We start from the raw sequence: 14,690 nt of genomic DNA on the forward strand, positions 1-14,690 counted from the left end.
ATGAGAGGGAAGACTCCACTGGAGAAGTCACATCAGAGAAAAGTGTGCTAAGTAAGGAATGTCCATACTTCCCTTCACCCAGCCCAGGTTTCCCGCTATGTAACCGAGAGTCCTGAACCTACACTTTCTAAAATCACGGAAGTAGGAGGCCTGACAAACACCAGCTCAGAGCCCAAGTTTGAGTCCAGCGGTCTGCTGCGCCCCCTGGTGTCCAATTCTCTGAACTACAAGTCAGTCATAGGCGGAGGGAGGGTCCTCTGGATTTGGGTCTAGGGAAGGAGACACTTTAACCCGCATCACTTCTTCCTCTAGGGGGCAGGGATGCCTGTGCGGGTGACTCTGGAGGGCCCATGGTGACACTGGATACAAAGAGAGGCCAGTGGTACCTGGTGGGCACAGTGTCCTGGGGCGTGGACTGCGGAAAGAAGGACCGCTATGGAGTGTATTCGTACATCTTCCACAGCAAGGACTGGATCCGGAGAGTCACTGGCATGAGCAATTGAGTTCAGTTCCTCTCCCTCTGCCTCACCTGCCCACGGTCAGTCAGCAGCAGGGAATAATTATCTGATGCCAGACGTCCCTCACCCCACACGCACCTCACTCAGCCCACCTGTTACTGGCCAGTTAAGGGGGCATCTCAGCCATCTCCTCACTCTCCTTACAGAAGCAGAGGGCTCAGAACCCAGGTTGTATCACCTACTAGCTTTGCAATACTGGACAGGTGACTTCACCTCTTTGAGCCTCAGTTTCTTCCTCCCTGTGATGGAAATGGCCTACCTTACCTCCTTAGAAAAGTATGATGAAGATCAAATTTCTTTCATAGCACTTAGCACAGTGCAGGTATAAACTAAGTGCCCAGTAAATGTGACTTAGCGCAAGGCCGGTGTGTCTACCAGGCACACTGCATTTGCTTTTAAATCCTGGCTGGGCCTTAGAGTTGATCCAGTGTCCCCCCAGCCTTGACCATCGCCTTCGCCTGCCCCCAGATGCTCTATGCGTCTTTGCTGCCACGCATTCCCCAACCCCAGTTCCCACCCCTCTCCATCAGAAGGTAAAAGAGACAGTCTTAGACTATGCAGGTCCCGTAGTGATACACTTATGACTGAGCTGGATGCCAAACTGTGACCGTGCCTGAGAGAAGTAGAGACAGGGAGACAGGAGACTGGGAACCAGCTCTGCCCGCAGCTCCCTGTGACTCGATGCAAGTCCCTTCCCCTCATCCCAACAAAGACCCTCCCAGCCCTGACAGTCAAGGATCCAATAAAGCCATTTCTCCCTGATGAGATGAGTTAAAGCCAAAATAACCAAAAGGTCAAAAAGGCCCAATAGAGCTTTGAAGTGGAAGTTTTAGTTGCTCAATAATGTCCAACTAGTTGTGACCCCATGGACTGTAGCTGCCAGGCTCCTCTGTCTATGGGATGCTCCAGGCAAGAATACTGGAGTGGGTAGCCATTCCCTTCTCCAGGGGATCTTCCTGAACCAGGAATCGAACCCAGGTCTCCTGCATTGCAGGCAGATTCGTTACCACTTGAGCCACCAGAATCCAGTAGAGCTTTGATGCAGACCAAATCCTGCTGCTACTGCAACACCCACCCCGTGCACCGCAGCCTGGCTCCCCAGGATGTAGCCCAGGCAAAGCGCAAGCCTAGGGGCCTTGTCTTATTCCTAAGCAGAACCTCTGTTCTAGGTGCCCACCTCCTTTTCTTCCTGGGAACCTGGCATGAGGTAGGCCCTGGGAGGCCAGACTCAGGCCCTGTGCTCTCCCTCCCTGTGTCCACAGCTGGCCCCAAGCACCATTCCCCTGGTTTCTCACCCCTGTTTCTCAGCCAGAACACCCCAGCCCTGCAGGGTCATAAAATCTTCCCAAGCAGAATGAATGCCTCTTCCCTTCAGGAGCCACCTTCTCTCTCAGGAAGATTCCAGGGTCCTCCTCCCCTCCAGAACGCTGAGATGTGAGCCCTTCAAGGGATCAGAAGCCCCACGTCCTGTCTTCTCTTCTATCAAAATTGGTCTTCATGGGAGATTTCAGTTCTTGACCTGCATGGCAGCTGCCAGAGTCATTCAAGGTCTCTTGCCGAAGGAAGATACTGAGGACTGAGAACTTATGAACACTAAGCCCTAGGCTGACCACTCAGGGACAGCAACTTATAGCCTGCTTTTGATTCTCTGAGCAGGTCATTCTACCTGTCTGTGCCCTGCTGTTTGTTCTGTACACAGAAGCTGGCCTTTGTACTCAATCCCACCGTCCATTTGTCAAGCAAACTGGAGCTCTATTTTAGACACCAAAGAAGAATCACAATGCAAAGTTTTGGAACTACCCTAAAGCATTCCAAACATCATGCCTGCTCATTTCACAGCCCTGCCTGAGTGCCCCCCTGTGTCAGGCTGTCATGACTGCTATGGATACCACCATGATGAAGGGAACATGATTCATACTTTTCAGGAGCTCCTGCAGGAAGAACTGACACCTACGCAGGTATCCCCCATGACAGAATGAACCCTACCGAGTGCTGTGTGTCAGAGCAGCACAGATGTGAAAGAAAGGCCATTCCTGTATGCAGGCATTGGAGGACGGGACACCGGGAAAGCGTCTCAGAGGAGACGGTGTCGGAGCTGTGCCCTGAAGAAGATGGGCATTTCTACAGGTAAGACAAAAGGAGGCCTTCTAGACGCAACAACAAGAGCACATGTCCATTCTTCTCTCATAAAAATGACGTGTCCAGCAGACTAGTGCTCTGACTCTGGAATCAGAGTCAATATCAAAAGAACCTTTCTCCTTAAATTCAGGCAATTCTGGGACTTGAAGCAGCCTCAAAATTTGAATACAAATGCCAATTTATGGCTGGACCAGTTTATCTTGTTTATTCCAATTGCAACTTCATCTTTATCTAAGGGATGTCTAGATGTGCTGCTGGACTTTACCTTACCCTTGATCTATGAGCATTTACTAGATATACCAGCCCCTGCACTGCTGCTAAGGTCCAAGAAACCCAAATGTCTCACAGGGTTGTAGAAGCAGAGGGTTGGAGGGTCTGTTAGCACCATATTGTCTAACTCTATGACCTCATTCTTGAGCATATCTAAAGATGTGACACTAGCTACCTCCAAATGTAGCCAATTTCAACTTCAAAATGACTAACTCTTAGAGAGGTCTCTCCTATGCAACCACAATTCGCCTCCCAGAGAATAGTTAGTATATCTAAAGCTATGATTCTGTAACATGGAATGTTGTTATTAGAAATAATGATCAAACCCAATTTCATTAGAAACAGAAACTGTTGCTCTGCAACATGTGTAGCTGTAACTGCACGTTTGTTCCAATAAACATCTGTATTGAATCAAAGCATCCTATTTGGCTTGTATGTTTTTCATGGACTGATGGTTCTGGTGAGTTGCATTGTCATTTATCAACAGTTTTCTGTATCCAATTAGGATCCCTGTACCATGAAGAGAAAGAGAGAGATTATGATGGGAAAATCAAATCATTGATCCCAAAGCACTTCTTAGGCTTCTCAGGTCAGTTCTGATGAAATACCTTGCTATGTTGTTCCTGTAAGTTATCAAAATATTCCAGGAAGACAATCTTTCAATATCCGAGTTATACTTCTTGATTGTCATCCACACCTAGAATAGAAAAAACATATATTTTTCCGAATCATGTGTTCAGTTGTTTGGTTCAGAGACCATGGCACCAGGTTGATGAGTAGCCTATTCTGAATTGGAATATGTACTTTCCTTCTGCCATGAATTAAACTTATTACCAGGTGACAGAATCAAAGAATCAGCGCCACCAAGAAGTCCTTCAAGTCAAGGTAAGCAAGAATCAGGGAAGGAAAATCTATACCCCTCTTGCAGCAGAAACAGTAACCAATCTGGATCTAGAGGGAGTCTTGAAATCAAGAGACTTAGGTTGTAATCCAAGCATTGGTTGACTTCCTTATTCACTTAATTTTCCCATCTACAAACTGACAGAGAAATCTTTGCTCTACCCTTGTCTGAGGGTTGTGCAATCAGATGAATTAACATACAGGAAAAAAATTTGGAAACTAAATTAGATCAATATAAATAGTTCTATGGGAGGTAATCAATAACACTTTGGAGTATTTCCCAAGCTTGGGTCTTCGACTCAGGTCACACATCTGGTGGGAGGCAGAGGTAAGGCAGACACCCTCCTGATCTGGCCCGAGATCCAGAACTTCTCTGACTCAGCAGCAGCACCATCACTAAGACATTCTGCATTAGTGTTTTCCTGGAAAGAACCATATTCTTTTACTTTGCAAACTGAAGAAGAAAGCATCCCAGCCCCGGACAATAGTATGTGAAAAAGCAGGGAGATGAAAGGGTAGTGAACATTTGGGGAAAACTGAGTAGCTCATTGTCCCTGGAGAACCAGAGAAATCAGGAGAAAAAAGAACACCTTCAGGAAGTCCTGACTGGGATGCTCAGAGTGGTTTTGGGAATTTGAGGATTTTGGACCAAGGAGAGGCGTGATCGGCTATATCTTTCAAAATCAAGCTTTACTGCAAAGAGTAAACTGAGGGGGAAGAGCCTAAAGATAAGGAGACTCAGTATGGCTTCTGAACAACAGACGAGGGATCCCCTAGTCCTGAACAAGGGCAGGCCGAGGAGAGGAATCTGCTTCCAGGGGCCCTGAGAACCTAGGACTGGGCCCTGAGAAGCCTCTTTAAAGAGAGTCAAACTTCTGTTCACATGTGAGAGTTAATAAGTAGGGAGCACAGAGGGGAAAGAGCTCAGGCCGAAACCCAAAGGCAGTCACTGTTTTCAGGTCTCTGGACTTACTGTGACCCTCTGGCATCAGTGGGATCTCCAGAAAGAAAGCCAGGGCATTCTCTGAGCTTGAGAGAGAGACAAACAGGGCCTTTGTGACCACCTCCTGTGTCTGGTATGTGCTGACCTTTTTTCAAGAAGATAAGGAAAATGTTTTTTGTATGCAAAAACACAGGCTCCTTTCCCAGCAATGAGCCTCTGATCACAGGAAAAAAAGCCAGGACCCTGCCAATATTTAGGCAAAGGCTCCATGGGAGGCCCCTGTGAGGAAGGGGGCGACAAAACAGTGGGAAGGTGTGTCAAGCTGGGCCTGTGCCCAGGGCGAGCATGCAAAATGATGAACGGATTAGTGTGGGTGGGAACAGAACTCTCCCTCTAATATCCTCCAGTCCCAGGGGAAGACTCTGCAAAGTAACATGCCAATGGGACAGCACCAAACAGAACAAGCCCCAGGGATACAGCATAGATGCAGTACAGGCCTGGGGTCTCGGAAATGCTGACCTACTTTAACAGTGAGGATTCTCACCTCCCCCTGAGCTGTTCATCCTATGCCACTATTCCATCTTGCCCATCTTCTGGGACTGTCTGGCTTATTTAACCCAGGCCCACTAAACACTCACATGTGGCCCAGACCTGTTGACGGGATCCCAGACAATGGAATCTTTCCAACAACAACTCCCTTTGGTCTGAGTTTGTATGCCCAAGGCCCAAATCCATGTTGGCAGTCTAGGCCTCGCATTATGTCTTTTTATTTCAGTGCATTTCAACATTATGAAATGCTTTAAAAAAAGAAAAAGAAAAAAACAGAGACACAAATCCATGTCCAGCTCAGACCTGCTGAAACAACACACCCCACGCAGAGGATGTGGGCAGGATTCCAATCCAAGGAGTAAGTTGGTACCATTGGGAAGGAAGGCACTTTAGACTCATGGGAGGAGCCCTGGACCCTGACCCTGAAGACTCGGGCTCCAGAGCCAGCTCTCCCGCCTGATAGTTCTGAAAACTCAAGTGGTTCATGCTCTCGTGTTCAGTTTCTACAGTCCCCGAGGGTGTCTCATTCTTTCCAGCCTCTATACTCAGACAGCCCCAGGCCTCAGTCTCTGGGCCTCCTTTCTGTACTCTCAACTCTCACTCCCTCAGGGATCTCATCTAATCTCATGACATTTAACATCATGGAAATGCTAATGACTTTACCTGCATCTCTAGCTTGGTCCTTGCCTTGGAACCATATGTGTGAATATTTACCTGCCTTGGCATTTCTTGTTTTCATTATGTAACAGGATGCCTTTAGCAACTCAACCTTCATGTGTCCACAGTCAAGCTCCTGATATGGCCCCACATCTGTTCTTCACACAGCCTTCCCCATCTCAGAAAGCAGTAACTCTACTCTTCCAGATGACCTGACCCAAAATCTTAGGGTGTCTTTGACTCCCCTTTCTTTTAGACCCCACATCTGTTTCATCAACAAACCCTCTCAGCTCTACCCTAAAATATGGCCAGACCCAATTCCAGTTGCTGCCACCCTGTTACAGGTCCCCACCCTGGAACAGGCCACTATCCCCTCTTTGCTGGATTGTTGCACCAGCCTCCTGGCTAATCTTTCCTTTTTCTTTGTTATCCCTCTGTGGTCATGCTCAGCACAGTGACAGTAAACTGAATTGCATCACCCCACTGCTCAAACCCTCCAATGGCATCTTATCTTGTTTAAGTTAAAAACTGATGTTCTGATAATGACCTATATGGATTCCATGCTCTGAATCCATCGCCCCATTCCCACTTAGTAATGTCTACTAAGCCTGAACTGCATTCCAGCCACATTGGCCTCCTCATGGTCCAGCATTCCAGGCTGCTCCTACCTCTGGGCCTTCATATGCCCTTCCCCTTCCCCTGACAGTTTCTTCATCGTTTATTTCCAAATGTCACCTCTTAGTGAGACCTTCCCTAGCTACCTAGTCTGAAGCTGTAACTCTGTCCCCTGCCCTTCCTGTCCCCCTTGCCTACTTTATTCTTTGCCTTAGTCCTTAAACTAGTGTGCCACACAGCTTACTTATACTGTTTTCTGTCTAGTTCCTCTACTCTCCATAAAGTCAGTGATGTAGTCACCTTGCTCTTCCATGTATCCCAGCACCTAGAACAATGACTGGCACATAATACATACTCAATAAACATGCATTGAGTGAATGAACCTTGAAAATACTGAGTATCTTATTATGTCCTCAAAATAAAATTATAGGCCTATTGAGATGGAAGTGAAGAAAAATTATTGGGCTTATTTTAGAAGAGAGAGAATAAGACACAGGCTGAAATTTCATCACTACCACACAAGTATTTGTATAAGGTGACACCTTTCAAAGTAACTACCTTTCAAAATGTGAATACCTTTAAAGAGAGGTTGAGTCAGAGTAAGACATATAACAGTTTGCTGCCAGAAAGGAAAGGAAAATGCTATGGGCATTCAGATAAGAAGGTCCAACCCCAAGCTGACCTAAGCAGACGGAAATCTTGGTGTAACAACTGGATGACCTATTAGAGGGATCAGGGTCAGGGCACCATCCCAAATGCCTGAGGACAAAAGAAGGCTAAGCAGAAGTTTTTGAGTGATGTCAGAGCTAGCAGGGACTCTTCAGATCACCTTACCTCTTTGCTTGGTAAGTGAGGAAACTGAGAACCAGGGAAGAGAAAAGACTAGGTTGCCCAAGGTCAGCAGCCTAGAGGCCTAGACAATGGCTAAACCAGGGCTGAAACCCAGGTTTCTGGCTCTCAGGTCAATGAGTTTTCTATACCACCACCCACCCTCACCAGGCCCTGTCACAACAAAGCCATAAAATAGGCAGATTTCATTCCCCTGATGCATGCAGAGTTACCCACGCAATGCCGAAAATGATCCCAAAGGAAATTTCTTAGCTGGGAGTCCTACAGAGAACCAGAATGGGACTTGGAAAAGAACTAAATTCCTTCTTGGGTATTTCAGCCAATGGGAATGGGGCCCAGAAATCACTGATGTTCTCTGTTTGGGGAGATGTTTTTAATAGCTATCTTTGAAGAATGAAGAGTGCTACCATGCTGCTGGAAAAATGGAGTCGTTGCTTTGAGAGATATATGAGGAGAAGAAAAGAAATGATACTACATGTATTAAAATAAACCAGTTCTAACTCTTGCACTGGGAAGTTAACTCTTGTTTTCCTAAACTACTTAGCAACATAACCGAAATCACAAAGAGGAAGAACCCTTGAAGACTCAAAGGGGAGCTGCCAATTGAACGGGAAAGGAGAAGAAAGATAAGGATGACTGTTCAGTCTCATCAGAAAGAAGAGAATGAATATGGGCTTTGAATCTTGAATGTCATAGAAAATGTATTATTTATTCCTTATAATAGACATCCATGGCAAATCTATTATTCCCATTTTGATGAGGAGGAAAATGGGGCTCAAGGAGCTTAACTAATTGGCCCAAGGCCATGTCAAGTACAAAGGCTGAGCACTGAAGAATTGATACCTTCTAACTGTGGTGCTGGAGAAAACTCTTGAGAGTCCCTTGGACAACAAGGGGATCAAATCAGTACATCTTAAAGGAAATCAACCCTGAATATTGGAAAGACTGATGCTGAAGCTGAAGCTCCAATACTTTGGCCACCTGATGTGAAGAGCCGACTCACTGGAAAAGACCCTGATGCAGGAGGAGAAGGGGGCAACAGAGGATGAGATGGTTGGATGGCATCATTGACTCAATGACATGAGTTTGAGCAAACGCCAGGAGATAGTGAAGGACAGAGAAGCCTGGCATTCTGCAGTCCGTGGTGTCAGACAAGACTTAGCAACTGAACAACAACAATACAGCTAGTAAGTAGCAGAACCAGGACTTAAGTGTTTCTTCCTCAGATTTCATGATCTTGCCTTACTCCACACTATAAGTTTGGTGCTTTCTCTAGGCTTCAGTTTCTTCTCCATAAAATAAGGGCACTTCATCAAGACACCTCTAATGTGTCTTATAGCTCTGATGGCCTATGGACTTACTAATGTTAGAAGTTGTCCTTAGTCGGTGATCTTCTGGAGCCCCCTCAAGAGCCACAGGACTCTTGAGCCCCAAGACGAGTGAGCTGATCCCCTGGCCTGCTGAGTTTGAAGGAAGTGATCAAGGCAGCACTTCTTGCTGACCCCAAGGATTGCAGCCTCTCCAACCCCAATTCAATGCCTACAGGTCTCCTTCTGGCTTGAACATCAAGACAAATGCACAGAACCTCCACTGGGAGGGGCCTGGGATCCTGAAACATCCCTGAGGTGTTTGTTTATAACACCTAGGGTACATCTAACAAGTTCATCATGTGGCATGTGGCCATGTGTGCAAAGAAAGAACTGTTCCTGAGAAGTCTTTGCTAAGACAAGGGCTAAGTTGTAAGCAAGCCTAGCAAGTATAAGGGACAATAAGGGTGACAGAGGAGGCATTCATAGATTGTAGATATCTTCCTACAGAGCAGTAAGAAGCCTAATGCTTTAGCAAAGAGTTCTGGACTAAAACCAGGTGAGAGCTGGACTCCTTGCTCTGCCACTACCTGGCAGTGGGATCTGGGGTCACTTTGATCATGCTCTAGCATGGAGTATAACTATAGACCAGTATTAAATAACTGCAACAAAGTTTGACAAGCATCTGGCAAGGGTGACAGAGCTGAAAAAATGGAGACGCTCAGAGCAAGATAAAGCCATGGTCACAGGTGGACAAGCAGGAGGAGGGAGGTTTGAGAGAGGGTCAAGTCCTCAGCAGGGAGGGGTAGTGAGTAGGGAAACTGTGCCCAAATACTAAAGAATCCAAGGGAGGTCATCAAGGAAGATCTCAGGGCTTATAATCATAAGTCTGGGTACAGAAGAAAACCTATTCCTCGGGTAGGCGGCATTTGGGGGTCTGATTCTAATTCAGATGCTCAAGTGCCACCCAGAAAATCTGATTCTATGGGTCTGAGGTAGTGGCTGAGCACTGACATTTCTCTAAAAGCTCTCCAGGATTTCTAAACTGCAGTCAAGGTTGAGGACATCTGCTGTAAGCAGAGATCTCTGAGAGACAGAGCCCATCCCTTAGTGGCCACTGCATTAGGCCTTGCCAGACAGAAGGTGGTCAGGTATGCTTCCTGGATAAAGGAAAGAATGCTGTGTACGTGAAGCAGAGAAAGTCACCAGCCAGTTATTAGAATCAGAGCAATGCCAAGAATAAGACTGATCTTATGCTGAGTCCCCTGAATGACTGGCCAAGGTCTGTCTGCATCCCTCCTGACTATGTACATGATCGGCCCTGACCTGGAAGCTGGAGCCAGATCAAGTTTATGTGAGGACCCCAGAAAGGGGAGAGAGGGGATCAGGGTGTCCAACAGCCCGTTACAGATCAAGGACACTGGTGAATCTCAAGCACACATTAATCACTACGAAGCCTGACTGAAGAAATCTCATCTTTATTAAAGTACCCTGCCTATATATAAATGGCCCTCCTCCTTCCACCACTATAGATGGTGGTGACTTTCCCTTAGAAAGGGGAGTGGTGAGGGAAGAAGAAGGAGTCCGTTATTAACAAAAGTGAGGTGAATGAGGACCGTCAGAAATGAAGGTGGCATCCCGCTTCTTGCTTTCTGCCCCCTCATACCTTATTCTATACCCCTACTGTCAGAAATCATCTTTCCTCCCTCTCCAAACCATATTGCACCCCATTCGAAAGCTATCAGGATTCTTGCACCTACCTATGCACTTCTCTATGGCAAAACCCTTTGCATCTTTAATGTTCCGTCTCTTACTAATGAACCCCCAACCCTGTAGTTCTGGGTGCACCGCTGACCTTTGGTGAGAGGAACCAAGCCTGGCCAATAAGGGAAAGTTTCTCAACAAACAGCCCAGGAAGCCAGGTCTCTTTTTCTGTATTCTGACCATCAGAACCGCTGAGAATCAGTCGAACTTTGTCCCTGAACTTTGAAGACTCTTCACTATAATGGAGAGGCACTGATTTGTTTCCTAGGAATTTTATGCTTTACTTCTAATACTCTACCTTCTAAACCTCTGCTAAATTCTTTGATGGTTCATATGCAGTGGGTGGGAAACCAAGCGCTATGGGGTTCCACCCCAACCACCATGTCTTCCCTGAATGGGGGGAAGCTGGAAACTGGGAGTGTGACCCTGACGCACCCAGGGAAAAAGGGGCAGCCTAGTGCCACCAGCTCTCTCTCTTTGAGAGGAACCTCTGCTGTGTGTGTGGAGACAGAGCTCTGGAAGAGACTCATACACTAGGCAGAGGCTAATTTAAGGCCACAGCTCCTGATGTGGGTGATAATGAGGGGTAGGGGTAAGCTGAACCAGAAGGCAAGGGTGAGCTCATCACTGTGGAAAGGCCCTTTAAGATCACCTAGCCCTGTAACTTTCAAACTTTTTAAAACCAGTTGGACATTTTTCCATCCAAAACTCTTAAATAAAACTCCATCTAACATGGAGCTGCTCTGATTAAAGCAAGAGGAGGAGGTTGGAGTTGGGGATGGGAGGTAGGACCAGGGTGGGAAAGCCACTCGGTCAGTCTCCCTTCCAAATGCAAAAGTCCCTAAGGCACCATGCAGAGCATTGGGGCACTGGGTCTCGCTTCGAAAAACCAATGACTAAACCCAAACCCTTAATTTTATAGATGGAAAAGCTGGGTGATTTGTGCAGGGTCCCTGTGGAGTCAGTGGTGGCACCAGCGCTAGCACTTAACCCCACTCCCAACCCAGGTCTCTCTTCACCCCCTCCCACCAGCTGGCTGGCCCCTCGGGCCTTGGGCCCCCAGCGTCTCCCTGGGCCCAGCAAGGGAATCTTAGACGGAGCTGCGGAAGGAGAACTGCAGGTAGATGATCAGCAGCAGGACCGTGGCCCAAAACAAGCACCAGGGGATGGAGAAGAAATTGCAGCCAGAACCCTCCTCGGCCTGTGGCTTGGTGGGGCTGGGCGCCCGGGAGAAGGTGTAGGTGGTCGCCTCCTCCTCCAGCAGCTTCTCACTGGGCTTCCAGTGCACGATGCCCTCCTGGCAGGCCTCGCAGAACTCGCCGCGGTGCCGCCGGGTGTCTTGGCGGCTGGCCACGTGGATGCGGTACTGGCCGCCGCGCTCTCCGTAGCACTGCTCGCGCAGGCTGGTGATGAGGTTGTCCACCAGGCACTCGATGTTCTCCTCCAGCATGCTCGACTCGTCCAGCCGCGCTGTGCCGCACTCATAGCACAGCTGCTTGAAGACGCGCATGCGCACCGAGCCCGCCCGCTGGGCGCGGTCCAGGTACATGTGGAAGAGGATGACCACGTGGGGCGACTGCCAGGTGTGCCAGCACCAGGAACAGTGGAACCTGCGGGGACGAGGAGAGGCGAGAGGAGAGGACAGAAAGGAGGCGGTGGAAACAGACTGCAGGAAGGAGGTATGGGGCAGGAGGCAGAGCTGGAAGGCGGAGGCGGAGGCGGTGTTTACGGCTGCCTGAGTTCATGAGCTTTCCCCAGGTGGCTGCTCAGCCCGCCCCCGTGTGCGCTCTGCTAGGACCAGAGCCCGTGCCTCAGGATGCACTTGGCATTCAGCAGTGCTCAGCCATCTCGGGGCCCTTCTCTGTGCCCTGCAGAAGCCTCAGTGCCCTCCATCTCAATGCCCAAGGGCCTTGCCCCTAGGAGATTGGCTCTGGGCAGCTTTCCTCACATGTAAAATGTGCACTTTGCACGAAAAGAGTTCTTCCTGTTCAAACATCCTTTGAGTCTGATAGCAGGGATGGCCCCCATCACCTAGAAATCGCAAAATCCATCCACATGCTCTTACCTGTCAACACTGACTGTGAACAGGTTAGACCCAAATCAGGAGAAAATGACACCATTATTGCTTCTTAGCCTCTGGGCCAGTGCCAAGATTAATGTGTCTGAAGTCCTGGACATGGAGGCAGTCCACACCCAGAGTGAGCTAACTGGAGCCTGCTGGGGCTCTCAGGCCATCAGCTGGGTCCGGAGGAGACATCAGCCCTCCCCATTCAGCCCCACAAGCCTTCCAGGCCCTTGAGCAGCTCCTGGGCCCTGTCAACAAGTGTCCAGTCCTTTTGCATGTGTCCTGTCAGCTGGGTAAGGGGCTCCACATTTTCATTTTTTATCTCTTTTCTTTTACTCACATCCTTTGGGGACTGTTTCCCCTCTCCGAAACAAAACTACAAAACTTGGAATGGAAATGTCAGAACTAGAGGGACCTTAGGAGTCACCTAGTTAGCCCTTTGTTTTACTCTGAGACACAGAGAGTCAGAAAGCGGAACACACAGTTAGTTAGAGGCAGAGCTGGTATCCAACACATAACAGGTGCCCAGTAGATGTTTCTTGAATTAAACTGAGTGACTTGAACCACGGAAAGTAGGAAGGAAGGCCTTGCTTCTGACCCCCAGGCTGCACCACTCAGCCTCCAAACCTTGTGTCCCAGAGGTCAGTCTTTACATAATCCAGCCACAGACAAGCGTGCTGGAAAGTCATCTCGAAAATTATTGTATGTACGAATCACCTAGGAACCTTGTTGCAATGCAGGTTCTGATTCAGTAGGTTTATAATGGGACCCAAGATTCTGAATCTTTAACAAGTTCCAGGTGATGCCAATACTACTGTTCCATGAGGAACAAGGATCTACGCTAACCCTTTCTTCCTCCAAGTGGGGAAAGGGGTCCAAGAAGGAAATTGGATTGTTCGAAGGCCATGAAGAGTAGAGCTAGTTTCCAAGATACTTCATGTGTTCAGTATTTTATATTAAGTCAAGCTGAATTAAATAGATTGAAACTGAATTGGTCCAAGACCAGAACACAGATCTCTTGACCCACAAGCACTTCCCCCTTCTCTTGGCTTTCAACCTTTTTAAGAGGTTGAAAGTGAAAGTCGCTCAGTCATGTCCTCCAACTCTTTGTGACCCCCTGGACTATACAGTCCATGGAATTCTCTCGGCCAGAATACTGGAGTGGGTAGCCTTTCCTTTTTCCAGGGGATCTTACCAACCCAGGGATCAAACCCAGGTCTCCTGCATTGCCGGCAGTCTTTACCAGCTGAGCCACAAGGGAAGCCCAAGAATACTGGGGTGGGTAGCCTATCCCTTCTCCAGTGAATTTTCCCAACCCAGGAATCGAACCGGGGTCTCCTACATTGCAGGTGGATTCTTTAAAACTGAGCTATCAAAGAGGTTATTAAAATATAAAAATAGATAAAATATCAGCACTTAGAGTTATGACTCAGAGAGGGAAAGTTACCAGGTGCTGAGTGGAAGAACTGGGATCAAACTCACATGTCCCAACTCCCAGTTAGCTCCCCTTCCTCTGCCTCCCAGTCTACAGTGGCCTCACAGCAAAGCCGACCCTTAGCACATGGGTTCTCCACGTTTCTATCTCTTCTGGAAAGGTGTCCCCCGGGCTGCCTGCAGAGCCTGTTTCCTGGGCTACTCACCTGCCCGAAGCATGCAACTCCAGGTACTGCTTCCAGCCTGGAGCCAGCACGTTGTGCTTGAGGTTGGGATCGATGATGAGGTCCCAGCTGTCCGCTGGCTTTGCCTCCTCCATCTTCTCGTAGAAGATTTTCTTCCATTCACCTGTGGTCACACTTTTACACATGGTCTCGTCAGGGGCGAGGGAGGGCAAGCTCCACTTGAGTGAGAAGACGGGGAGTGAGGGCAGGTGCAGGGCAGGGCAGCGCAGTCTCCACGGTCTAAAAATCCTCATCAGTAGGACCAGGAGGAAGCAGGGCCCAGCTCCCTCCTTTGTCCGCAGTGGAACCTGTTTCCACGGCAACCAGGCAGGGAGCCAAGAGACACAGGTTGGGAAGGAGGGAGTCTCTGAGTGGGTGTTTCAGGGCCCCAAACTGAGGCTGTGGAGGCAGAGTTTGTGGATCTAAGCAACCTTAGACAGGGTGGGGGGCCTGAAA

The 14,690-nt window shown here is 48.4% G+C and overlaps 1 protein-coding gene across 1 annotated transcript; it reads right to left on the reverse strand.

Moving 5' to 3' along the window:
- Positions 1–11,601: 11,601 nt before the first annotated feature.
- On the reverse strand, positions 11,602–14,488 carry RTP1 (receptor transporter protein 1). The gene is made up of 2 exons (XM_055418682.1): positions 14,217–14,488; positions 11,602–12,121 (listed from the first exon to the last, which is right to left on the reverse strand). The coding sequence occupies exons 1-2, from the start codon at positions 14,486–14,488 to the stop codon at positions 11,602–11,604; spliced, it is 792 nt and encodes a 263-aa protein (XP_055274657.1).
- Positions 14,489–14,690: the final 202 nt, after the last annotated feature.

The sequence above is a fragment of the Moschus berezovskii genome, chromosome 1 (genome assembly GCF_049115385.1).
Source record: "Moschus berezovskii isolate FMDL1 chromosome 1, NW_MosBer_1.0, whole genome shotgun sequence".
NCBI lineage: Eukaryota > Metazoa > Chordata > Mammalia > Artiodactyla > Moschidae > Moschus > Moschus berezovskii.

Coding starts and splice junctions, on each gene's coding strand:
- RTP1 (XM_055418682.1), bottom strand. CDS start 14,488: ATGAGGATTTTTAGACCGTGGAGACTGCGCTGCCCTGCCCTGCACCTG. Junction 12,122..14,216: donor GAGTTGCATGCTTCGGGCAG/GTGAGTAGCCCA, acceptor TCGTCCCCGCAG/GTTCCACTGTTCCTGGTGCT.